We start from the raw sequence: 26,448 nt of genomic DNA on the forward strand, positions 1-26,448 counted from the left end.
CTTAGGGTTTTAGATCAGTTATGGTACCTACCTGGAACTGATTCCAAAAACGAACACAGATACTGACCTTTATTTAGGCTTAGTACAACTAGGATCTGCATATACTGTGTCTACATTCAAGAAACTAAATCCCTGAAGCCAGTGTCAATGTGAAACTTTTGGGGAATTTTTGAAAACTTTACATCTTTGTGAAACGTATGACATGAAAAAAAGATGACAAACAATTTCTATTTCATAAAAAGAATTCAATAATACACAAGTCTCCCTTTCAGCTCCCCGGCTGTGGGGATGTTTACCTTGACAAATATGTAGTCGTCCTGCACCAGCAGGGAGTTGTGGTCGATTTTGCCGAGGAATTGAGCAGTCACCATTTTATCCGAACAGTTCTGGATGAGGCAGGTAACGTACAGGTAACCTGTAGTGACACACGGGAACAAGCCAGAAAGAACGGTTACTTATGGTAAAATTTAAAAGAGCTGGTTTCATATGCTTCACATGCATTAGCACAGGTTCACATAGTGCAATACATTTGACATGGAATATGCTAAACCACTGACATTCCAGGATATATTGATGTTAAAGATGATCCATAAACCAAGCCAACAGACAGAGAGAGAGATACAAAGTGGAAGAGGACATGGAAAAAAAAATATGGGAGAGAACTAGGCCAGTAGAAAATTGAGACATCATTTTCCAAACTCTATAAGATATGACAGCTTCCCCATAGACATATAGCCGTTCCAGCATCCAAATGGCCAGGAGGGATTATCCTCACAGAGACACACAGAGAGGTTAGCGCCTGTTGCAAAGCTCACCCGGTATCGAATTTCAACCTGCAGCTGCATCAGCAACATTGCCTGCTGAAATTCAGCTGTTATTCTCCTCCCTGAGGTGACAAGCTGGCAATAGAGAAATGCTCACACACACACAAACCCACGACCATGAGGTGAGGTTGTTTGTTCAGAAGTGAGTTGCTGCAGCAGACATACTGCACAAACCCCTGTTTTTGTATTGACCTTCGATTGACTACATGCAATTCTTAACTAGTTCACCGTGACTTTAACTCTCTCCACAAAGCCATCACACATGAACAAATAAAACTTAACTCTTGGGGGCACGAATGCACTCAGGAACTTTCATGGAACTCTGATTATTAGATTATGAGATATCATGTGTGAAGTTGACATTGTGTGATGGACCCTAGCTAACTGAATGTCACCAACAGCAGACCTGGGAAACCCAGATCTGACCTCCAAAGGGGAGAGTGACTGAGATAAAAAACCTACCTGTGAGAAAGTCAGATGAAGAGAGTATGTTCAAGCACAACTGGACAAACGTTACTTTACCTTCAGTCTTTTGTGAAGAGGTTTGTATCTAACGATGGTATTTTAATATTAGCAAGTTGTGATGAAAAGACTAGGGTCCAACAAAATGCTCTCTTCTCGTCGCTAATGTAAGTCAGCGTACGCTACAAGCAAATGTTATATTACCTGTTTGTCAAGTTAACTTCTCATTATGGGTGAAAATAAGTGAAATCAGAATCAGAAGGAGCTTTATTGCCAAGTGTTTTACACATATGAGGAATTTGCTCCGGTATTAAGGTACTACACGTAGACAAACATACAGTTGACATAAATAAATGTAGAAATATATAAATATGGAATAAACAATGCAAGTTATATAAGAATAATAAAAAGAATAGAGAAAAATAATACAACTATTTGCAGAGCAAGAACGTGGCAGATATTTACATGTGCATTATTCCGGGTTTGTGTTGTGCAGACGTATTGCAACGGAAGAGAGTATTGTGTACATAAATATATGAATTGACAATATAAAGATATACAACAACAAAGATTAACAATTAATATACAAATATGTGCCATGTGCCAGGTTTGTGCATGACATGAAATGAAATAATATTTACATGTGCAGAGACATTTGTATTATTTGCAAGAGGGGAGTTTCAGAGGGGGACCTGGGCCTTGTTGATGAGGCTAGCTGCAGACGGGAAGAAGCTGTTGTGTTGTGGCGAGAGGTTTTGGTCCTGATGGACTGCAGCCTCCTGCCAGAGGGGAGAGTCTGAAACAGTTTGTTTCCAGGGTGGGAGGAGTCAGCTGCAGTCTTTCCTGCTCGCCTCAGAGTCCTCGAGGAGTACAGGTCCAGAAGAGAAGGAATATTGCAGCCAATCACCTTCTCTGCAGAGCGAATGATGCGCTGCAGCCTGCACTTGTCCCTGGCAGTGGCAGCAGCGTACCAGATGGTGATGGAGGAGGTGTAGAAGTGCACCATCATTGTCTTGTCTCACAGGCTGAACTTCTTTAACTGCCGCAGGAAGTACATCCTCTGCTGGGCCTTTTTGGTGAGGGAGGTGATGTTCAGATCCCACTTGAGGTCCTGGGAGATGATGGTGCCCAGGAAACAGAAGGAGTCCACAGTGGTGACTGGGGAGTCACACAGGATGATGGGGGAGGGTGGAGCTGGGCTCTTACTAATATCTACGACCATCTCCACTGTCTTCAGAGCGTCGAGCTCCAGACTGTTCTGGCTGCACCAGGTCACAAGATGGTCGATCTCCCACCTGTAGGCGGACTCATCCCCACCAGAGATGAGCCTAATGAGGGTGGTGAGGGTGGTGACTGGAGGTGCAGCTGTTGGTGTACAGGGAGAAGGGGGGAAAGAACGCAGCCTTGAGGGGAACCGGTGCTGATGGTCCTGGAGTCAGAGACATGGTTTCCCAGCTTCACGTGCTGCTTCCTGTCCGTCAGGAAGTCTGTGATCCACCTGCAGGTGGAGTCAGGCACGTTCAGCTGGGAGAGCTTGTCCTGCAGCAGGGCCGGGATGATGGTGTTAAATCCACAAACAGGATCCTGGTGTAGGTTCCTGGGGAGTCCAGGTGCTGGAGGATGTAGTGAAGGGCCATGTTTACTGCATCATCTACAGACCTGTTGGCTCTGTATGTGAACTGCAGGGGATCCAGGAGTGGGTCTGTGATGGATTTTAGGTGAGACAGCACAAGCCGTTCAAAGGACTTCATTACCACAGAGGTCAGGGCGACGGGTCTGTAGTCGTTTAGTCCTGTGGTCCTTGGTTTCTTGGGGACAGGGATGATAGTGGAGAAGCAGGCTGGCACATGGCATGTCTCCAGTGAGGTGTTAAAAATGTCTCTGAACACCGGAGACAGCTGATCAGCACAGTGCTTCGGGGTGGATGGGGAGACTGTCCAGCCCTAGTCTGCCAAAGTTCCTCAAATTTTTGTTGTTTTGAAGCAACAATGACAAAAATATTCCCAATGCTAGCATACTGGACCAGCTGGACAATTATTGTTAGATAACAGGCTACCATGTTGAGTATTTTGCTTAACTTTCAGCTTATTTTTGTATGTTGTAGCAATTTTAGATGACTACTTCTTTCGCACCTAACACACCACAACAAACAACATCTAGCTAGCTTTTGGGAATGGCCTGTGGCTGTTACCTAACAAAAATTATCGTAACGCTACTTAACGTGCTGTGCAAAAAGCCTCTAAATATGGTAAAATCTTGTTACGTAAAGTTCTTTGGGGGAAATTACCTGCTAATTAGTAACCTATATCACTCCTGGGAGGCCCTACGTTCCACCACTGGCATTGTCATATATCCGTATGACTACACTATTTATACCAGAAGGCCTACCATATCAAGTACCAGAGAGCACACACAGACTAAATAAACTTATGACAACTCTGCTTCACATTAGTCTGTCTTCGTTGGTTCTGTACTCTGCTGTGTCTTTGCTCAAGAGGTGTCTGCTCTAACAAATGGACTGGTTAATTTAGTGAAAAGCCTGGACAGTTAATCAGAGCAGCTCATTAAAAAAACATTAGATTGGGCTAAGTGTTCAATTCCAGCTTGTGGCACATACACTTCTTCATGCTTCTTGCTGTTCTCACACACCTGCGAACTCACTCGCATACTAAGCATGCACACATTTTTCCTCCACCTGTGCAACTGAGCTGGTATGACAAAGGAAACCCAAAGAACTAAATAGTGATTTATAAATAAACAAAGGTGAAGACATTTGTGAATCATTTATTACATTATGTGTGCTGTGTGTGTGTGTGTGTGTGTGTGTGTTTGTTTCCACATGCATGTCCCTACACGCCTACCAGTGTGTTGTATGAATGTGTGCATGCTTGTGTGAATCAGTGCATGAACACGGCACACTCACGCTTTCCTGCACATCAATCTCCCTTAATGACACACACAAACCCACTCCCTGCCAGCCTCCCTGTTCCCATGGCTCATCTATCAATCGACCACCCTCATTTCTCTGGAGTTCTGTCCCTCTCGTCAACCAGCACACACCCCACCCATTTCTTCGCCTCTGCAGAGAATCCTGCGACTGTGTGTGCTTCTTGTAGCATGCCACCATTTAACCTTGGCGGTGCCATGTCTGACAGGGGGGCACAGGCCGAACAGATTGGTTTGGTATGCCTGATCGCTCCAGCCCCCCTCCGACTATCTATCTATCTGGGCATGGAAGCAGGAAGGAGAAAAGGGTGGAGAGTGAGAAGGAGGATGGGGGGACCATGTGGTACTACCTAGCCCTGGAAAGAGCTCTTGTGCCTGGGCAGCTAGCCCAGACAGACAGCCTCTCCCGTTCACCCTCTACAAACACAGGCAGCCTTGTTCAAGCTGACAGCTTTCACATTGCAGGCAGCATCTTTCCTTGTGTGGGTTAAAACACTGCGTGTCTCCTCAGGGGATTTAAGAGGTGTATGTACTTTTCTAGAGGTGAGGTTTATGGAAAAATAGAGTGTGGCGCTGGAAATATAGAAAACGTATCCTTCATTTTGCCCTTCACTATCTGTCAATACTCTCTGATTTTGCCTGCCCAGGTTTATTTAGAGTGGGGATTATAGGTTGGGAGAACCACAGAGGGGAAGTCCAAAACACACCACACATTTACAAACCCACACAATCTCAAGTACACACTACTTCTATTACCCTTTTGGCCCCTAGTAGGGAGTTAAGCACTAACCTGTCTGTCACTCAGCTGATATGATAATCCAGATTTGATGTTGTTGCCCCGGGGGCCCCTGACAACCCTCTTTAATTTATCCATTAATTCTCCATTGACCCCCTCCCCACACAGAAACACTCCCCACCCACAGCAAGGTCAACCATTCATCTTTTCCATTACCTTCATTTACACCGCCGGCTATGCTAAGACTAGTACTGCCATGATGGGGAGAGAGCACATTAGAATCCTCCACCTCAGCAAGTCTTGTAGAGAAGTAACTCGTGTCTCCAGAAATGATACGTACGTCCGAATGTCTGACATACCTGGCCAAAACCAGTGGAGGACTATGGAGATAAAGACCCTGGTATTTGGACACTTAAAAATATAAGTTTTTTTTAAATATTGAGATAGTTTTGTTTTGAAACTCTGACCCATTGAAACACTGATCTAATGATTTAACACACAGATCACTCATCACTGCTTTGATTGGTGCATTGCTGCTTGTGGAGTGTGGGACATGTAGATTTTGAACTGGGGACAGATACACGGTATACACCAACCAGTGTTTAACAATAGCTTCAGTGAAACAGATGTTGCTCTCAGGAGGAGGCGGCTAGAGGGGGCACATATTGGCACAATGGTATCCTGGTTCTGGCGAAATCTACATCTGTCCACTGCAGAGACACCATCCACAACCTGGAGGAGTAACTAGTATAAATGAGTGTATTAGGATGACATTAGGTTACATCAAATGAAATGGATAATTTTCATTTAATACTACTTTTAGAATAATATCAATATATAAATTGCATGATGTTTGTATATTTCTTATAATTTCACATAATAGTATATATAGCTTACAACTAGTATAATATTAATTACAGTTGAAAAATACAGCAGGTTCATTTTTGTGGGTTGCAAGTTCTAACTTGTCAGCAATCATAACCACTCACGAAGAACAATGAGTTCAACATTTGAAAGTTTGCTGTAGCATGTCAGCCTTTTTTATAATGGTTGTATCCATCCAGGCTGTGATTGGTCAGTTCACAAAAAGTGACATTGACAAACGCATTGGCTTCATGAAAAGTTGAGCATGTTTCAACAAAAGGCATGTTATAGCTAAATGGCCAGCCAAACCAAAACCTGGCTTATCTTATTCCTGATGTCTTCAGCTTTAGCTGCAGAACCTGGACTAACAACTGAACTGGTACTGAGGATCGTGAGGAGGAGGATGTTGCTGGTGCAGAATCAAAGTGGGCTAACAACGCATCTGTCCGGCTCTTGTTTTTGTATAACGGGCTGCTCAAGCGGCCCACAGAGAGACAGTTCCATCCAACCAGCGCCAGCAGAGTTGGGGTGGAAGATTATGGTAGGTTGTGTCTTTATTTCCACACTTTGTTTGTAAAAAAAAATTCCTGTTCGCACATATCTATTTTTAGGAGCAAATATGGGGAAATGAATCGTACTGTAGAGCGCGTTTTTCTGGATTTTTGAGAATCAATTAAATTCAAGTCAATGGGAAAGAAATATTACAGGTTAGACAATGAACACAGGGCGATTTGTATGACATAGAAGGAAACCCTCCTTCTCTGTTATGTTATATTCCGCTATTCAAACAGAGAAGCAGGGGCAAGAACGTAGAAGCTACTATTTGTGGGATCAAATCAATCAATCAATTTTTCGTTGACATTAAGAGCTATTTTGTTGGCAATTATTCATGCTGAATCTACCTTAAGATCCTCTTGATATTTAAACTACCCATCTACCTGAAGTTGAACTCTCTGAGAAAGTTCCACGTGCCTCTGTGAGCAAATCTACCAATCATGGAAATTCCATTAAAAATTAATACATATCTTTCTGAAATTTCACTGTGCTGGTGTGGCCAGGCCCTAACAGTGTCATGAATAAATAAATTAAAAAAAAATAAATAAATAAAATGAGCAGATGATACATCACTATACCTCCACTCGTATCTTGCATTTCCATGTGCACCAGATCAGGGTCCACATCCACACCAGATACTGACCTGGAACACAGAAGATAATTACATGAATTAATTGCATTTCTGAACATTTCATAAGAAATGTCACTTAAAACCACATAACACCAACTTTAGACTTGACTAGAAATGATCCGAATCAATTAGAGTGTGTAGGTCACTGACCAGCATTTAACAGTGATCCTAATCTTTCCCAGCCTGCCTTTAACCGCGTTCTTTCTTATGGTTAATTTAGCCACAGGCAGGTGTTGTACAAAGAATTTAAAAAACATAAGAAGCTACCATTAAACTTAACCGGTTGCTTCGCAGAATCGTGCAATATCAATTCTTGTCTTAGTTTTAAAATCTTAGCTCATTAAAGGAAATGCAGTTCCAGTGGACTGGGGTAATTTCGCTTTGTTTTTTCTTTTCTGTTTGAATATCCTGACAGACGGTAGAACTGCATAGATTCATCCAACTCTTACAACTATGAGTATACACAAATTATTTGGTCCCGTTTGATTACACAGATATCTCGGTAGATATGCACAGCTCAGCTCATCCTGGAACGTGCACTCAGGTGTACTCAGCCTCCCTAACATGCTTAAAACCTCCAAAATGTTATCCCCCTTGCACACTAACATACACTACAGTGCACTTGCTCTGTGTGCCCTTCAGTGAGCAGTAAACTAAGCAGTTCATCTGATTAGGACTGTGTGGCGCAGTCTGTGAAATTTCCCCAGCTCAGTAAAGATAGAGTGGAGATTTAAAACCTCGTTACTTTGCCTATAAAGAGACTTTACGAGCAATTAGCAAGGACGAGGGAGCAAGGGAGGAACGGGAGAGAGAAGATGGATCACGGCTCTGCTGCCCGTGGATGATGAGCCTTCTTCAAGTGTGTATAGTAGTCTATTCAAATCAAGGAATTCATTATGACTTCAGTCAATTCTCCATTAAACCAACAATCAAAGTCAAGTTACCTTAGGGGTTTCACAGGTGACGCAGAAATTTAGTGGCTCTACTTTACATTTTACAGCTCTCAATTTAAGAGCAAGTGATAATGATGAAGGCAAATCCAGATGATCGCATAAATGTATTGACAGTTCTCAAGGAGAACATCATTTTAATAAATTACAAATTAAACAAATCTATTTGTTGTACTCTCAAATACCAATGCCACCAAAAAAGACAGGAGCAGACTAAAATGGACAGTCAGGACTGCAGAAAAAAAATCATCGGTGCCAACCTGCCCTCCATTCAGGACTTATACATTTCCAGAGTCAGGAAACGGGAAGGAAACATCACTGCAGATCCATCTCACCCCGGACACAACCTGTTCCAGCTCCTCCCTTCTGGTAGGCGCTACAGAACACTGTTCGCCAAAACCAACAGACTCAGGAACAGTTTCTTCCCACAAGCCATCACTCTGATGAAATGCTGATTTTTGACTCACAGTGTCAGGAACAATTCCTGTGCAATAATTTCCACTGGAAAAATAAGAATTATTATTATTTGTTCATCATTCTCTATTTCAGAGCTGTTCATACTGTTCATATTGTCATATTGTATATACTGTATACCAAATCCACCAACCTAAAGTACATAACACCTGCACATAATACTTATTTATTCTTTGCACTATGCTCCATCGCACTGTGTCAATGTGTACATGTATGCATGTATGTGTATGTGTAGCTGTATATCACATCCACCTCCGACATGTACATCATAATAATAATAATAATAATAATACATTTACTCCTGCATCCTTTGCACTCATTGCACTATTGTCTCAATCTGCCTATATTGTTTTTGTTTATAGTGTGGACATATAGTAGCCTGTGTGATTTTATTATTGTATTAGTAATGAACAAATACCAGATACCAAATGTACAATCCTGAGTCAAATTCCTCGTATGTGTACACATACCTGGCACATAAAGCTGATTCTGATTCTGAAGTATTGTATGTGCCAATGCTAGCCAGTGCTGCTGAAACAATGCGCAGTGTGCTGTAGCATCACAAGTCTATATAAAGAATTTTGAGGGAGCAAGGATCAGTTTGATGAATGTAATAATAACAGTAATAATGTTAATAACTTTAATGCTTCTGATGTGTAGATTTATGTTTTCTGGTGTGCCAAAGAGCTGAAGAAATAACTGATTATAAGCATTACAGGTATTATTAGACTGCATGTTATGAATAATGACCCAGAGACATTATGAAGAGGCAGCATCTTGTACAGGAATGATTCGGGGGCTGATAACTGTGGGATCACTGTCACACGCTTTTTAATGGACTTAATGAACTGACAAAGTACAATTAGCTTTATGTTAAGATCTTTAGGTTTAATTTTCCTAGCAGGCTCATACACCTGTAGGCTTATAGTCTGACAACACTCCCTGGTAATGTTTAACAGTGATCAAAATGTGGAACCAGTGGAAAGATTGCAGAGCACAATGTGGAACAAAACACAGGAACACAGAAAAATTGACTTACATCCATGAATCTATTGCCCCAGTGCATGCTTCTACGTACCCAGCACACCTACCTGCATGCTACTGTAATCACATGATCAGCACTCAGCCAATCACATAACACTGATTATAGTTTCAACGCTAAATGAGTAGCATTGAAACTATAATCAGTGTTATGTGATTGGCTGCCTTTCTTTCAAAATCATCTTATTCAAGATGTCCTTCCTCCAGGTTCAATGAATCAGCCAAACTGCTTCCAAAGACCCAAATTAGCTGGATGAGAATAAACAGGATTGTTTTAGCCTGATAACTCCACGTTAAGAAGAACAGGGCCATCTTTGGGTAATGCAATTGTTTGTACAACCACAAGAGTCCAGTGAAAAACTGGGGATCAGGTTGATGGAGGAAAGAGGAAGAGAAAGACCGGAGAAGAACCCTTCAACATGTTCTGTAAAGGCTCCCTGACCAAGACTGTGAACCTTTGCCTCCTCACTCACTGCAGGTTATAAGATGAAAGTGTCAGCTGCATGCTTGAAATGCAAATTCCTAAGATTGAAGGTGAAAGCGCACTCTGCACTGGCAAATAAACTTTATTCATTCCACTAACGTTTTGGTCCAGTTAGACCTTCATCACCATCTAAGTGAGGGATTTCCTTCTCCTTTGGTCAGGGAAATGGAAGCAGACAGACTGAGAGGGCTGAAAGGGGAAGCAGGGCAAATGAAACAAACGATTGACAGGACTGATAAAGAGATGGAGGGTGTTGACCCAAAGAAAAGAGATTTATTTAGAAGAAATGGAGGACGAAGTGCAACATTCTGTGAAGGCAGCCTCCCTGGACTTCATCCCAGCTATGGTTTCACTGCCATTCCATTACGCTTTTATCCACATGCTTTTCACAGCATTTCATTTTTATAGCCTATTCTCAAATGTTTGCTTTTGTTGTCAGTTGTCATCCTGTGAGATGCCAGTTCAATTTCAAAAACTGCAGTTTCTTTTCATTCCGGATGACAAACGCAAACTTTACAGCCCAGGATCACAAAAACAAGGTCCAGAGGAACACATTTGGCCAGACCACCCCAACAGCAGATTGGTTTTAATGAGATGTTTTTCATGTGATTTATGGGAGCTGGCTGCCAGACTCCAGTTCTCCTCTTGCTTTTATGACTGTTAGGCCAAAGGCAAGCAAGGCCAGACCCAGCAACTAGCTAACTGTGTGAACTCCGAATAACAGCACCTGTATGCACAGGCCTGCCCACATACAGTATATACTCTTTTTACAGGAGAAGAAGGTTGCAACCTTACAGTATGTGTAGGCCCAATGTGCAAGAGAGTGTAGCCTACAGGCAATTTTAGCTGAGGCAAATAAAATATGTGGTTCAATTTCAGAATGACAAGGATTACATGTACACTTTAAAATAATAATTCTAGATACATCTTTAGCCAGACCATATAAAACATCTGTACTTTATTACAACTTAATACAATGAACTCCAGGTGTGAAATCAAAGTGTCGGTGAACCTTAAAGGAATATGCTTACTTGCTTTCTTTCCAAGCTTGAGATGGGAACTTGTGTCTAACATGTTAGCCAATAGTTGCATATGTACACATCCAGCAGACACAGAGGAACATTAGCATTTATTAGGAGTCCTGTTTCTGGTCACCTGATAAATGTAAGACCAATATTCACCGTGCTAAATGCTAAATGCTCCACCGTGTTCTCCAGTTAGTCTCTAACTGTGTCTGTCTGCTGTCTGCTGCTGAGCAGGTAGTGTACGGTAAGTATGGCTGGAAGTGATGAGACTGAACCAAAACGTTGTGTGTTTAACTTATGGGAGGTATCTTATCTCATACCCAGAGTGTCAAATAGCTATGTTTGTCAGGTCTTTCAGCGTCTGGTTCCAACGGACAATCCAGCCTTTTGCATCATAGTTCAGCGCACTGTGGGAAACCCTTTAGTACCATTGTTCCATGCTAAAGGTACTGCTATAAATAAGATAAAAGTCTGAGTAAGGAGGAGGGGTGGGCAGGTGGGAAAAAAACTGGACTTTCACCCAGGTTTGTTTCTGTTGTGAAACAAAAACTCAACTTTTAGTGATTTTACATAACTTACGTAAGTAACATTACTTAACTTACGTAATTTATGTCACACGAGTAACGTAGTTATTTTAACCCAACCCATGATCTTTTCAACTGTGTTTTCCAACATTAACCATCGGCCATTTCATAACGTTAAAAAGTAGTTTTATTTTGAAAGTGTAACAGGATTTTGCATATTTATTCTTGCTAACTTGATCCTACACATACAAAAACCACGCCAATGGTTCTTGACGAAGCATCTATATGTGACGCCCTGGGATGAGAACAGGTTGAGTATCAGTATCTTTGAGCACAATGAAGCACTCTAAAAATAAAATTATTATTATTTCTTAAGAAACAATAGCAAGGTGCAGTGATTGATTTCAAGTCAGACTTTAGTCATCAGGGCTCAAGGTATAGGTTGCACATTCAGATCCCAAGTCTGATCTTGAGTATGTAACTTTAGTGAGAAGTAGGAAGCGCTTAGTGCTGATTCTTTCCCTCTCCAGTCCTCCCTCTTTCTTTCCTCTACCTTCTCATTTTTTATAGCACAGTGTGGATGATTTGTGCGTTAGAGTTGCTGGTATAAATCAGAGGTGTCCAGGCACACCAACCAGCTCATTTGCTATCGTCGACGAGAAGAAAAAAAACTAACAGGAGCTTGCAATGCCTTTCTGACCTTCAGAAAATGAGAAACAGTGTAGTCAGTTGTATTTTAATGTAGCACATTTGAATGCATCACATAACAAAAACACAGATCGGACTGAAGAGTAAGAAGAAACAACACTGAGACGGGGAAAGAGGCAACAATGTTGAGGAGCACTCAGTGGATGGAGGAAAAGAGATAAAGAGGGAGGCATACACAACACGAGATCAGATGAAGGCGATGATGAGGAGGCGAAGTATTGGTAGAGATAGCTCTGAAGCTGTGAAATATTACTTTTGCACGGAAAAGCCATTTTAACTCTGTCTGCCGTGAGTTCTTTTTCTGCCACTGGAACCACAAAACTATCAAGAGATTCATCTATAAAAAGGTTCTGCTGCATAAACCCCAGCACTTTTGATAAAATCCAATTCAAATTTCTAATTTAAGGAAAACTGGAGCAGCAGGTTTCTGTATTATGGTGAACATAAAACAGATTTATTAATATCTGGGATAGATATCATCTTATTGTTTGAGCAATATTGTGTAAATGACAGCATAATAGGATCAGGATATAGTCAAAAATAAACCTACAACTGCAGGAGATCAAATTTATGTTTGGAAAAGCTTGATCAAAATATAGTTCCTGGATTTGAATCCAATAAATCAAGCAGCCTAAATGAAGACATAAAATAAAACAAGCTCCCACATCATGGTTGTATTACCATATTTACCATCTACCGACATTCACAATCTAGAGTATAAACCAGTAAATGGTATGAATATATGTATCTGTTGCAGAGGAAATGATCTCTGTACATATTCTACTTAATATAAATGATTGTTTTGACTCACTCTTTGATGATAATCAAGGTGATATATACCTAAAAACATTTTTTGCTTTCTTTCTGAAAGTGAGGTGAAAACTTTGATACCACTCTCGTTTCTGTGCATTAAACCTGAAGCAAGAATTTGGTTAGCCTAGTTTAGCATAAAGACTGAAAGCAGGGGGTATTGGCTAGTCTAGCTTTCTTCCAAAATACACCTATCAACAAAATAAAGTTGTCTTATCCACACAATGTGTCTTGTTTTTTTTAACTAGAAGTCTAAAACACAACTAAGTGCCCTTTTTTTAATGGCAGTGCAACGACCAACTGATGCAGCGCTCTGATGGCTTGCTGTTTTGGTGCTGCTGAATGCACGGGTGGGAGGAGAGTTGCAAACAGGTGGGAGGTTCATTCAAATAGGGCAGCGCAAAGAAAGTTGTTGGTATTTTGATTAAGTTAGACTTTGCACAGTAGATGCAAATCAGCATCAAATATTAATGTTTAATGTGGTTAAAGCAGAAATATCTGCAAATCAGCCTGCGTTGATCTATAAATAATAGGCTATGCTTACGGTCTCTGCTGTCCACAGTTTGGACTGTATGAAAAGTTCCCGCTTCAGTTCATTAAATCCCTGCTCTATCAGAAAGCAGCAAGACACATATTTTAAACAAGACCTCAAATGCAGATCTCACCGTGGTGCTAGAGGAGAAGTCAGGTGATCGCCAAAGTCAGTAGGATTCACTACGGGAACCGTGAATGTTTGCTGGAAATATTTCTTGAGAAATAGCTTATCCACCTGCCCAGTGCTGCAGTAGTAGATACCAGATTAGATCAGTGAGCACCGGTTTTGCTCTCTGTACAGGCACGGTGGTATCAAACCCAGACCACTGTTAAGCAGTAGACACAGCGTCCGACCGTCTTTCACCAAGAAATAGTTAGCACAAGCTTGCAGTATATAATGTGTTGTTAGTGATTTTTTTTCACATTGGACAGGATGGCTGTGTCCCCAGTTTCCAGTCTTGGTTAGCCTAGTCAAGCCAGGCTAAACATGTCCTAATCCCAGATTCTTGATTAATGCACAGGCATGGGAAAGGATGCCAGCTACACTGACCTCCATTCAGTTTTCACATACCTTGAAAAAACGGAGTGCTGTGTGTGGATTTCAGCTCAGCATTCAGCACAATCTCCCCATGAAACTGATTGGCAAACCTAGCACTCTGGGCTTGAGCACCACACTTTGCAACCGGATATTGTACTTCCTCACAAACAGACCCCAGACAGCTCAGATTGGCGGTCACACCTCCTTCACTCAAGTGCTCAACACCGGAGACTCCCAAGGCTGTGTGCTCAGCCCCCTCCTGTTCACGCTGTACACCCATGACTGGAACCGCCGGCATGGAGAGGACTGCTGAATAACCTAGTGCTTAACGTCAGCAAAACCAAGGAGCAGACTGTTGATTTTAGAACAAAAGGAGGTGAGAAACTCCTGTCTACCCGGAGCTGAGGTGGAGCAGGTGAATAGTGTTAAGAATTCGCTCTGCCGCACCTTTGTGACAAAAAGGGAGCTGACCCAGAAGGCAAAGCTCTCGATCTACCAGTCAATTTTCGTTCCTATCCTCACATATGGTCATGACCAAAAGAAGTAGATTGCAGGTACAAGCAGCCAAAATGTTTTTTCTCAGGAGGGTAGTTGGCTTCGCCATTAGAGAAAAGGTGAGGAACCAAGTTATCCGTGAGGAACTCGGAGTAGAGCCGCTGCTCCTTCGCATCAAAAGGAGCAAGTTGAGGTGGTTCGGGCATGTGGTAAGGATGCCCCCTTTGGAACCTCACTAGGGAGGTATTCCAGGCACATTCAGCTGGGAGGAGGCCTCGGGGAAGACCCAGGACTAAGTGGAGAGATTATATTTCCACACTGGCCTGGAAACGCCTCGGGATCCCCCAGTCAGAGCTGGTCAATGTGGTTCAATCGGTAAGATTTGGGGTCCCCTGCTGGATCTGCTGCCCCCACAACCCGATTCCAGACAAGCAGTTGGAGATGGATGGATGGATGAACCAAGTAGTTTGGAGCCTAACCAAACTGCAAGCATTTTACAAACCGGGCGTTGCATTTTTATTGTTGTTAACTTGACCTCTGAGCCCTGCTTGTCCAGAAATAAAGGGCCAAAAAAAGGGGCACCCCATTAAAAACTGACCCAAGGGGTCTTGCCCCAGCGTCTATATGTGATGAGATGGAAGCGAGAACATGTTGGTACTTTAGAAAAGACCTTTGGCATTACAGACCCACTGAATATGAGAGAGTTGTACCATGCCATAGAAACATTTCACTTAATTGTAGCCTTATTAGTACTGTTCATCTCATTTCATTTCTTAGTCTTACAAAACCATGATGTCTGTCTGTGCAGCAAGGTCTTGTATATGTCTGTGTGAACAAGGGCTACTTATGTATCATCATTGTAACAAGAAGTAAAGAATCCTCTGCCTGCTGGAATGCCTGCTGATGAAATGAATGCCTACTTTGTTGCTGCTTTGTACATGTATCAATTAAAAAGTCACCAACTGAGACTGTTAACATCATGAAGTCCTTATTCATCCAATAATGAGAAAACCAAGTTGAACTGACCAGAAGACTCTGTCCTTGGTCACCCGCTCCTGAAGCAAAGTCCACTTGCGGCCCAGGTCTGTGGAAGCAAAGAGCTGGACACAGAAAACAGAGAGACAATGACAATTAGACAGGAAAATACACACTCGGAGTGTGTAGCAGCAGACTATAATACCTAACACTAGCCCTATTACCAGCTGTATCCTTTACAAAGGAGGATAAATCAAGAGTCTATTTGGAAGAAAAAGTTCACCCAATCAAACTACTGAATTTCATGGTTCACCAAGTTAAGACTGAGCTCAATTAATAATTACTCATAGCAGTTGGTGTGTGCCAAATATTTTATGAGCAGTGTGTTTGCAGTAGTGTGTGTGTTGCCTGAGCTTGTGCGGCATTGATCGCACTCATAATGAAAGCCTATTGATTCCTACCCACAAGTTATCCTTGATGTCTGAAAAACACATTGGAGTCGAGAAAAAGGATTTCAGCACACAAACTTCCTCCACCACACAAAAACACAAATACACAGTTTTATGAAACTCTGAAGCGCTTTCTCAATGCTCATTATTGACAGAGGTTTGGTTGCGAAGGCAGCACTTCCTGTCAACATACTGGTCATAAAAAGCCTCTCTCGCTCAGGGTCATCAGATTCAGATGAGTCATCAGTGATCAAACTCATTCACATGGCTAGCTGTGAAAAAGGAAAGCTACGGCTGACCTTGAGAGAAATCTGTCTCTGCCCTCACGAACCTTCTTAATTTGCACGTGCCGCTACGAGGTCTTTAGCAAAATGATGTTTTTGTTCTGTTTGAATTGATTCCTCGTTTCCATCTGCAGCCTGCCCATATGGAACAGATTAAAACCTAATTGAATTCCTTGTTTAATTACTTGTAAATTATTAAAGTTGAGCTGGCTCAAACATGTGAACTATTGGAGCCACCTCTATGTCTCCATTGCAATTTCTACTGTACAGTACACTTTTCAATTAGGAGGTGCGTGTATTTGTGTGAATGTTTGAGAGTGTAAGTTGTAAAATGCTGATTAATTGGTTATTTGATTTGATATGAAATACTGGATCCAAATGTTTTTTTATGATTTTCGTGGCGTTTCATCACTATTTGATGTCTATGTTAGGCAACAAAGGTCTCCGGTGGGATTTTGTGATTGTGAGTGATTATTTGAGTTTTTAACTCTTAGTTTCTTTTGTCATAGACACTTCATTCATCATTTTGTTGGTTTTCTGTTCTTTTTCAAGTTATGTTGTGTAATTATCTCTAAAATACCAACAGAATAAGCTAGAAAAAAGTAATGTAAAATAACAAACCTCTTAGAAATACATAAGTAATTACATAAGTGAATGCATTATAATGAAAAGCTACAAAATAGAAATAATAGAAAATAAGAAGAAACAATTACATAAATTAATAAAAACAAGTGAATAAAATGAACTAATGTAAAACTTTTCACCATATTTAAGATGATGTTTTCTTGTTATATGAAATAAATGAATAGTGGGAGTTCAGCTTTGAAAAGATTTAATATATAGATAATAGGATTTAAATAATTATTATTCCTTATCCCATTAAGAATAATTTTTTCAGTTAATCACTAATCAAGCCGAGGTGATGTATATAAATTCTCTCTGGAACAGAATAAACCAGATCTTTCCTGTAAATGAAAATCTATGCATGTTGTTTAACAAGACGAACATATGATTGTTGTAATAAAATACTTTTCTCATTATAATGACAAAAACATCCATTCTTCACTTGTTAAATGTGTGTATGAGCCTCTGTTTGCAGTATGTTCTTCCAATTGAAAACACTATCATGGTTAAACAAGACAGCATATCATGTTCAAACAGCAGTATATCACTGCCACCTCTACTGTGCCACCTTTTTGTGATTAAATAAACCAGACTGTGCTGGAGATAATTAGTTGCTTCGGCTTCACAACGCTGGTCTTGTTGACGTTCGCATCTCTTAAATAAAGATGACATTTCCTATAATCTGTGTTGCTGACCCTGCCTCCCTGCTATATTTGGCTTTCTGAAAAAGAAATACTATTGGGAGTGATTAGTCCGTCACTTGCCAGTGGAAGAAATCGTGAAACTTGTGTTCCTTAAAGCATTTGATTGCCAATATTTGTGGCTTGTGTTCCCTTAAAATGCATCAATGTAAACTTGTGGGCTGTCATCCATAGTTTAGCATGTCTTGACATGAGCTGTAAGCAGTTCAACCAAAGTGTGATTTTTCTCAGATTCTCAGGTTTGAGGCCTGCGAAGGTGAAAGAATCAAGGATTTCACAAGAAGAGCAGAAAAACTATTTTAATCTAACAGCCCTAAGACTTAGCATTGGACCCTTTCGCAGGGCCCTCAACCCCAGGTTGAAAAACACTGCAGTACAAAAATCACATGCAGTGTAAAGGCTGGCAGATCATCACATTTGCTGTGTTTTAATGTCTTCTGCAGTGCTGCAGGCACGACTGTCTCCCAACCCAACCATCTTAATCCCTCCTGCAGGGCTGGACAATAAAACCATAATTGTTGCAATATAATTTTTTTCAATAACAATATAACAAATGTTCAATAAATAGTCAACAAATGTTTGATTTTATTCACCTGAATCATACACAAATTAGGACTTAATATTTTTTATTAAGTTGTTTATTTTGTTGAGAAAAAATGAGGTTTTTTACTCATGCATATTTGTTAAAAAAGATTTTATCAAAATGGTTTTGAATTGTTCTACCTCAGATTTGTGTAGTGATCCACTTTCTGGCCTCAAGTGTTGACCATAAAGAAGAGTTTAAACCACAATTAACCATCAGGTTTCTTCAATTTTCACTCAGGAGCCAAAATCAGCCTTTAAACTCGAAAGAAATAACGATTTGATACTTATCGTGATAATTATCGTTATCGAAAGATATGAAACTTTTTATTGAGATAACACTTTTGGCCAGATCGTCCAGTCCTACCCTCCTGGCAACAAGACATAAGTAATCCATCCAACTGCAGCATCTCAGTCCGTACTGACACGTTAGCAGTAAATGAGTAGTAGAGAGGGCTGGGTGGAAAACAGAGTGCATGACATGGAGAGCCATTTAGCACAACTATTATCAATACATTAAGCAGCACCCGAGAATCATCCCTGACAGTCTAATTGTTAGTGTTAATTAGCCTACTTTAACACCTACCTATTAACACTGACCACTTTCTTCGATGGGATTTCAAAAGACCACAGCGAGGCATTCACTTAGAATCTTGAAATGAAAATAATTACCAACTGCCTCCACTCGTCTGTTAGAAAAACCACTAAGTGCTCTGATGCACTGAGTAGTATCCTTAGTCAGCTTTGACAATGCACTTGACACAGCGAATGTATTTCTTTATGATTTTACTTTATAATAGATGTTTCATGATGTGAAACAGCTTCAAAGCACTGCAGCTTCCACCACTAGGTATAATTTCAAGCTTGACATCAGCCAGGTTTTAACTTGTTAACAAGCGAACAGTTTGTCTGAATGTCTGACTGCTCGTGTTTAAGTTTCATAGTTTTTTCCAAAACTATGAAAATTAGCTTCAAATTTCAAATCCTTTAAGGGTATCTGAATTGTCAACCACAATGATATTGGTGGAATCAAGGTAGAAAAAAGTACATACAAATGGACGTACAGTGTGTATTTGTTGAATCAAAGTGCAGACATTTTTCTCTTTTCAGCCAAAAGATTTCAAAGAGCTTCTGACAGACAGCCAAGAGAGACTCCGACATGTTTTCAATATGAAAGTAATATCAAAGTGTGTGTGTGTGTGGATCTGGCCACTGTGCTGTTTATTTCCCTTGCATAAGAAGATTTGCCCCACAGCTCTTTTGTTGAATGGTGAATCACGCATCACGTTTTCTCTGAGGTTCGTGTTCTGCTGGTTCATGTGGAAATTGAAATTTAATGCATTGCTGCGCAGACAGCAGAAATGTCTTTTTGTTCACTCTTTGAGCTACAGAATCATTCATTTTCATGTTTCCGCAGCTTCGTGATACCCACCCTGCCCTCCTTGCAGTAGGCCACGAGCTTGTCTTCTTCCTTGGGGTGGAAAATGAGCGTGTCCGGGGTAAAGGAGATGGACTGTCGCTGGAAGGAGGAACCTTCGTCCGTGCTGATAAACAGCATCTTATCCCTTTCATTTATGGATGAACCTACCAGCACGACCTGAAAGAGGGACAGACAGAGAGGTAGGAAGGGAAGAAAACAGAGGTCAGAGGTCAAAGGGCCAAAGGGTAATGTCATGTGACGTATTCATCGCTAAGTCAGCAGTCTGTGGAACATGCAAAGACGCTGTTCTCCTCTTATCAATACTTGTGCATATTAATTCTCCTGCTTGCAACTGATGAATATGAATGTATTCATGGCCACGCACAGTTATTCCAGGCCATTCTCTGGGCCATGAGAACTTTCCATCAACCTTACATGCTGCTTAAACCGCAGCGACACTGTATTGATTATCTGTTCAGAGTTTTATAGCTCATAAAGTGAAGGCATTAAACACAGGGCACACCAGGCCAACCCACCAATCACAATTATGTCCTGGACACCCAGAAGTAAGGCTACCAATAGGGGTAATCGATAGGAACTAATGCAGCGGTCACATTCTGTAGGAGTCCAGCAGAGGTGGGAAACGGGATTTTTAGGTGTAAATCGCCACCTCAGTGTTGTCTGCGCCTGGTCTTTGCAGAGAGTGCTCGTTATAGCGTAGTAGCATTTTCAACTGTTCTCTTCAGTCAGCCAAATAATGAAAATCATTTGCTGACAGCTGTGTTCCTTCTAAACATCTGTGCCAAGGTTTTAGATTAATGAACGCAATGCATTAAAGAGACGTAAAGTGTAGAAAAGGAAAGGAATGTGCAGAGTGTAATGATGATTTAAAACATTCTTTTCAATCAAGAGCTATTTATTCTCATTTTGACTCTCGGGCAAAACCTCTTTGACTCCTCAAGGACCTACTGAAACCCCATCATGTCAAACAGACAACACCTGTCCCATTTTTTTTAATGGTGACAAGGCCCCTCTGTCAGGATTTGGTCCGTGTGCCTGTTTGTTTTGTCCGTGTGCCTGCTTGGGTCTGGATTTTGTTGGTAACTGTCTGTGTCGGGGAAGGGGGTGTCTCATGCTTGTTCCCGTTTACTACCCAGTTTTGGGTCTGTGTGTTCTGTCGTGTTTCTCCTGTTTCCTGTTTTAGTTTGGTAATTGTCTGTCTCCTGCTTTGTTTACTGTTGTCTTGATTACCTAATGTGTCATACCTGCTTATGTTCGTGTTGTTTGTCTGTATATATTGTCCGGGTCCCTGCTTCTATGTTGAGGGTCTCTGTTTGCATAGTGTTCCTGTAGGGTATTTGGATGATCTACCCGTTTTGGATTTATGTTAGTATTTCAATTTATGGACCTCACCGGCTGTTACATATAGATATCCAGAGTCTTGCGTTGCTTTTTAATGCCCTCAGACCCCCTTTAGTGTTGTTTTTCAGCATGAAGGGCTCTGCAGTCAAGTTACTGACAAAAAATATGCAACGCCCGGTTAAACTTTCAAAATAAAACTACTAGTTAACGTTGTGAAACATCACAATTTGGTTAGGTTTAGGGAAAGATCATGGTTTGGCTTGTCAGTGTTACTTACGTGACTTAACTTACGTAGATCAAGTATGTTACTTCCATAACTTAAATAAAAACAGTCAATATTGACTTTTTGTTTCAGACCTGGGAGTGAGAACGGGTTGCTGATTGTGACACCCTGGTTGGAGAAAGAGAAGCCATGCATTGTCTTTGTGTGCTTAAGGCTGAACTCAGAGGTGAGGCATCGTTTCACTTAGCGGCCTGAAACACACATTTTCTCAGCTTTGAACTGTGTCCAGCAGGAAACAAAATGTTCTGCCAAGTTAAAGCAGTTTTGGTTGTTTAACGTGGATATTTCTCTATTATTCTGTGCCCTTCATATTGGTTTCAACACACTCGAGTGAAAAAGCGATGGCAGTTGTAGGATCTGCATGTGTGGCCATTGTTCATCAAGTCTTATCAAACCACACCCAAACCTGATTAGCTAAGTTTAATAAACCTTAGAATTATTCTTTTCCAAACTTGATTGTTGCTTATTCAGTCATGAATATTTAATGTTCTAGAGCAATACTGTTAAACCAAGATATCAGGGGCTTTAAATATTTTATTAGTTAGTACTTATACTTTACACTATACTATACATTCTGATGGGAAAACCTAACAGAACAACTGAGCATGAATGTTTGACCTTGAAAACCAGGCTGGAATACGAACCGGGGCCCCAGGGATTTAATCAGTCAGTTGGTTTTTTGATAATTGAATTATTAATTTGTTTGGGATTTTATTGAATATATATCTGGCTACATCATGCTTAACATTCCCCACATGCAGGATGTGCCTTCAGTTCTAATTTCTCTGAGATTTCCAAATACATTTCTGGAAAAGAAATTATGAAAACTTCAAACTCTCTCACAGAAACTTGCCACACATTGAACTGGGTTGTTGCAGAGTCATTTTGTTATTACATCAGATAAATAAATAAATTTGTACGCAGTGAGACACACAAGCTAGTAAGTAACCACGCACACACATCCTATTCTGTATTCTCATCATGACTGCTGTTAGGCAGCGAGCAAAGCATGCCCCACTTCTTGCTGTAGAGCTTTGTGTGTGTTTGTGTGTAACTCGTGCTTGTTCTGAACACACTTCCCTGAGCAGCACGCTCAATTAAAGGCCCAGCGCTGGCTTGGCTGCCATTGGAAGGCCTAGAAGGACGAGCAGTGGAGTGTTAAGTAAGAATAGCGGGAGAGAAGAGGCACAAAGGAGTGTGTTATTTCTTTTTAAATAAAATTCTTCCTTTCTTTTTATTTGTGAATGGTGACTGAGCATGTCTGCATTTGCACCTGGGAGCTGCCCACAGTGCTTGCTGTTGACATCTGAGCACATCCTCTAGAAAGTTCATGGTTCAGTTCCTTGTTCAAGGACACCTTGAAAGTATTAGCTCGGAGACGGCAGAGTTTCCAGTGGATTTAGGGATTTAACAAACACTTCTTCAGTCACAATCCTCTATTTCTACCCTCTAAACTGCAGCTGGTCATAACTCAGTAATTTGAAGAATTAGGAAATCCCTGCTGCTAGGCATTAAAGTATTTACATTGACATGTCAGAATAACAAAATCTTAGGCTTCTCCTCTTTAAACCATTGACAGATTCCTTATTTTAATGTGTGTCTCACTGCGGTTTCTCTCCTTGTCCCCATGGGGCAGGACCATCAATCAGGTCAGCCCGCCTCTGCCAATATGTCTCTATTTAAAGGACATCTCTCAGTTTAACCTAGTTTAGCTCTGACAGCTGGACATCCTCAGGACACACACGCACAGACCACCCACACACACATCACAAAACACTGACAGTATCTTGTCTCTACAGGGAGACAAGAAACACCTAGACAAAAAAAACAAAAAAGGTTTGGGTTATTTGGCATGAATGTATGTGTAAACTGTATGTGTTGAAGCTTTAAACTTTATGGATATTAAAATGTTATTTCGAGAAGTAAATCAATTTATGCAGAATTATATTACTGACCCATATCAGCCTGAAATAGCCGTACTCGTGAATGTTATGCTGAATTAGCCAGTTACCATTACCATGCTCATTTGAACACGATGTCTTGAAAACTATCTTGACAGTTTTAAAGGGACACTCCACTGATTTTACATTTGATGCACCATTTAAGACAGTCTTAGATAGTTTATGGTTCAACATTTGCCAAACCAACACACAATTTTCTAAGGTATACGTTATCACCATGCTGAAAACCCCAAACCTCAGATGAAGGGATTGCCACTTTTTACAGTGTCTGTACCGATGGAAGCTGTTTGCATGCATGTGATGTAAAATAATAATAATAATAATAACTTTATTTGTAGAGCACTTAGCAAAGCAGAGAACAAAGTGCTTTCACAGAAGATAAAAACATTAAAATCATAACAGTTAAAAAAGACAACAATCAAAAACGACATAACATGCACAAATTAAAGTGAAATTAAAACAATAGGAGGGCTAGCCTATCAGATAAAATCAGACAATGCTTTCTGGCAAGACTTAAAAGAAGACACTGACTCCGAAATCCTGACGTCATCAGGCAGGTCATTCCAGAGCCTCGGGGCCCTGACCTCTAGTTTTCAGCCCGGACTCAGGGATATTGGTTTATCTTCCACTGAACAGACCGAGGTTTGGAACAGTTTGACCAGGTGAATCCATTATTAATCATGGCCAACGAAATCATTCAAACATTCTGCTGAAAGGAGTGGAAAGGTACGTAGCAGAAATGCACTGACTCAGTCTCCTGACGCAGTAACGTGACTTGCCAACAAGTGGCACTCTTGTCAAACTGTAGGCATGTAGGCATGCCTTCAAACGTTCATACTGAAGATGAAACGGAGCTTGTCTCGCCAACTTACAGATAGGACTGGGAACTGTTTGCGGAAGCTACAAAAAAAGAGGATTGGGGGAGGGCAGACCTACACCACAATTCCTCTCCTGTGGCACAACTTGTGATCCTCCACAATCAAACGACTTTGATACATTCTTCCTCCATAACGATTTCCTCTGAGTAATAACTCAAGCTTGGGAGGCACAGTGCCGCTATTGTGTGCAGCAGATAAAAGCAGACTTTAACTTCCTGTGTCTTCCTGCTCTGGAGACGGTAGGGGTATGACACAATGAGAGGACTTACAGAAACAAAACTCGGCTCTTTTTAATCTGTAAAGGGTTTTGCAGAGCAGATCTTTCCATCGCAGTCAGTCTGACAGAGGGAGCTGGTCGCTAAAGATGCAAAAGTCCTGCTGTGTTGACACACATCAGAGGGTATCAGCCTTATAATCTCTTATAAAACAACACAATCTACTTTGCAGCTTAGAATAGCTCATGGAGAAGTGCTGGCGTGCAGCTGCAGGATGAACAGGATGAAGGTCTAAGAATGCTTCTGTATATTACCTCTGCATCGCGTGGCATGGCTTTGAGCAGGTGAAGGGTTTTAATGCACAGATGAAAGCTCTCCAGGTCCTGAGAATGGAGAAAGCTTGTACATGTATGTGACACACACACGCACAATGTAGCAGTACGTCAACCACACCGGGAAGAGTATACAATATCAACATTCATGTGCACACAAGGACGGGTGCATAAGGTGTGTTTCATAGCATCATACTTCCGGTTTTAAGAAGTTCTCATCCCTGCAGTAATAAGTTAGTTACACTGTAAAAGTGTAGAAGCTATGGAAGCTTATGGAAGCAAAGCAACCAGCTGCAAAGTGGTTTTGAGTTTACTCTTGTGTAGCTCTACTGCTTGTTTAATCAAACTTCCATGTTAGGTAAAGGTACCAGTACCTGATGTTTCTTTGTTTAGATAACTTGAAAGCGGACAATCTTAGAGACAGTTTATAGAGTGACTTCCTGTGTCATCTTGCCAACTTTTTGGCTCACTTTTGTATTTTACTGATTTTACTGTCTTTTTACTCAGGTTAGCTTGTAGGAGCAGCAGCCGGTAGCTCCTTTAAACTTCGCTAAATGTTTATTTTTCATCATTTTTTCACGTGTTACCTATGACAAAAATACAGTCATTGGAAAAAGAAGACCATGACCCACCCGGCCCGATCATCCGGACCAGGCACCACAGCGGGTGCGGTGATCACTCAGAGAGGAAAGAGAGCTGGGATAGGAGCCATGCTGGTCCAGCTTTGACTTAGGACTGCTGCTAAATGTAAGGTCTGGACGAAATGGGACTCATGTTAGCCAAACAAAAAAAAACCCCAGAGATTGTTGTGACCACGTCTTTGCCGAGACCTGCTCATCAACATCCCGGATGTTGCGAGCTGTCGGTGCAAGACTCCGGCAAGATGAGAGGAGGTGGACTCTGTGTTTTACAACGATGATGCTTAGTGCTCAAACGCAGTCAAGATGGACTCTGTTCCCCAAATGTCGGACTTTTTATATGAAGATGAAACCACATTATCATCTTGTTGCTGCAGTTTACATTCACCCCGGACGCAAATTCAAAAAATGTAGCCTATAGGGCCTTTGCATATAAATAACTGAATATAGCCTATTGTTTTATTTAATTTAATTTAATTTATTTAACTGTTACCATATTTTAATACACATTTAATTATCTATCAAGTTCTGTGTGTGTAGCATTACATTTTTTTCCCCGTTTTACAACCTAGTGTTATATAAGGACAAATAAACAACCTTGTACCTTGTAGTTGCAAAAGTAATAAAAATAAACACAGACTGAGTTGCTAAGTGGGCCATGATGGACTAATTAAAGTTCAAGTGAAAAGGGGGGTAATGAGGAAAGATACAGCACAGACAGGCCACACCATGTTCAAGGTAATTACCGTACAAACAGCCCATTATTTTTTAATGTACTATTCAGATTTGTTTGCCCATACTGGCTCCTCATTGCCAATTAACAAATGTTCCATGGCCTGGTATCAGGACATGGCCTGCGCCATGGGAACCTTGTTTACAACCTTTCTGATTGTCTGACTGCAATTGTTTCCAGAGCCACTGGACCTCAGAGTAGTGATGTCGGCAGGTTTCCAGATCCACGCAGCTGACATTTTTCACAGTAGACTGTTACTCCAGTAACTTGTTAGACTGTCCCCCTTGTGTTCTCATGTGTTTACACCATCCTTGGGTTTCAGGATTTGCCTGTCTCTGTCTCTCTTTCTTTGTCCTTGTGTATGTTGTCTGTTGTCATGGCTTCCCTCCCTGGCTCTGCTGCCTCACACA

The 26,448-nt window shown here is 41.1% G+C and overlaps 1 protein-coding gene across 7 annotated transcripts in view; it reads right to left on the bottom strand.

Moving 5' to 3' along the window:
- The window catches only part of sorcs2 (sortilin-related VPS10 domain containing receptor 2), a 336,249-nt gene that overhangs the window by 52,889 nt on the left and 256,912 nt on the right, over window positions 1-26,448 (bottom strand). For all 7 annotated transcript variants that reach the window (XM_038731474.1, XM_038731472.1, XM_038731473.1 and 4 more), the window contains exons 4-7: window positions 19,649-19,813; window positions 15,628-15,701; window positions 6,966-7,030; window positions 297-415 (exon numbers count right to left, since the gene is read on the bottom strand). In XM_038731474.1, coding sequence (XP_038587402.1) covers window positions 297-415; window positions 6,966-7,030; window positions 15,628-15,701; window positions 19,649-19,813 — 423 coding nt within the window. The remainder of the gene's footprint in view (window positions 1-296; window positions 416-6,965; window positions 7,031-15,627; window positions 15,702-19,648; window positions 19,814-26,448) is intronic.

This window comes from Micropterus salmoides, unplaced genomic scaffold (assembly GCF_014851395.1).
Source record: "Micropterus salmoides isolate LMB-PRFRI ecotype aquatic unplaced genomic scaffold, ASM1485139v1 Ms_hic_scaffold_2, whole genome shotgun sequence".
Taxonomy (NCBI): domain Eukaryota; kingdom Metazoa; phylum Chordata; class Actinopteri; order Centrarchiformes; family Centrarchidae; genus Micropterus; species Micropterus salmoides.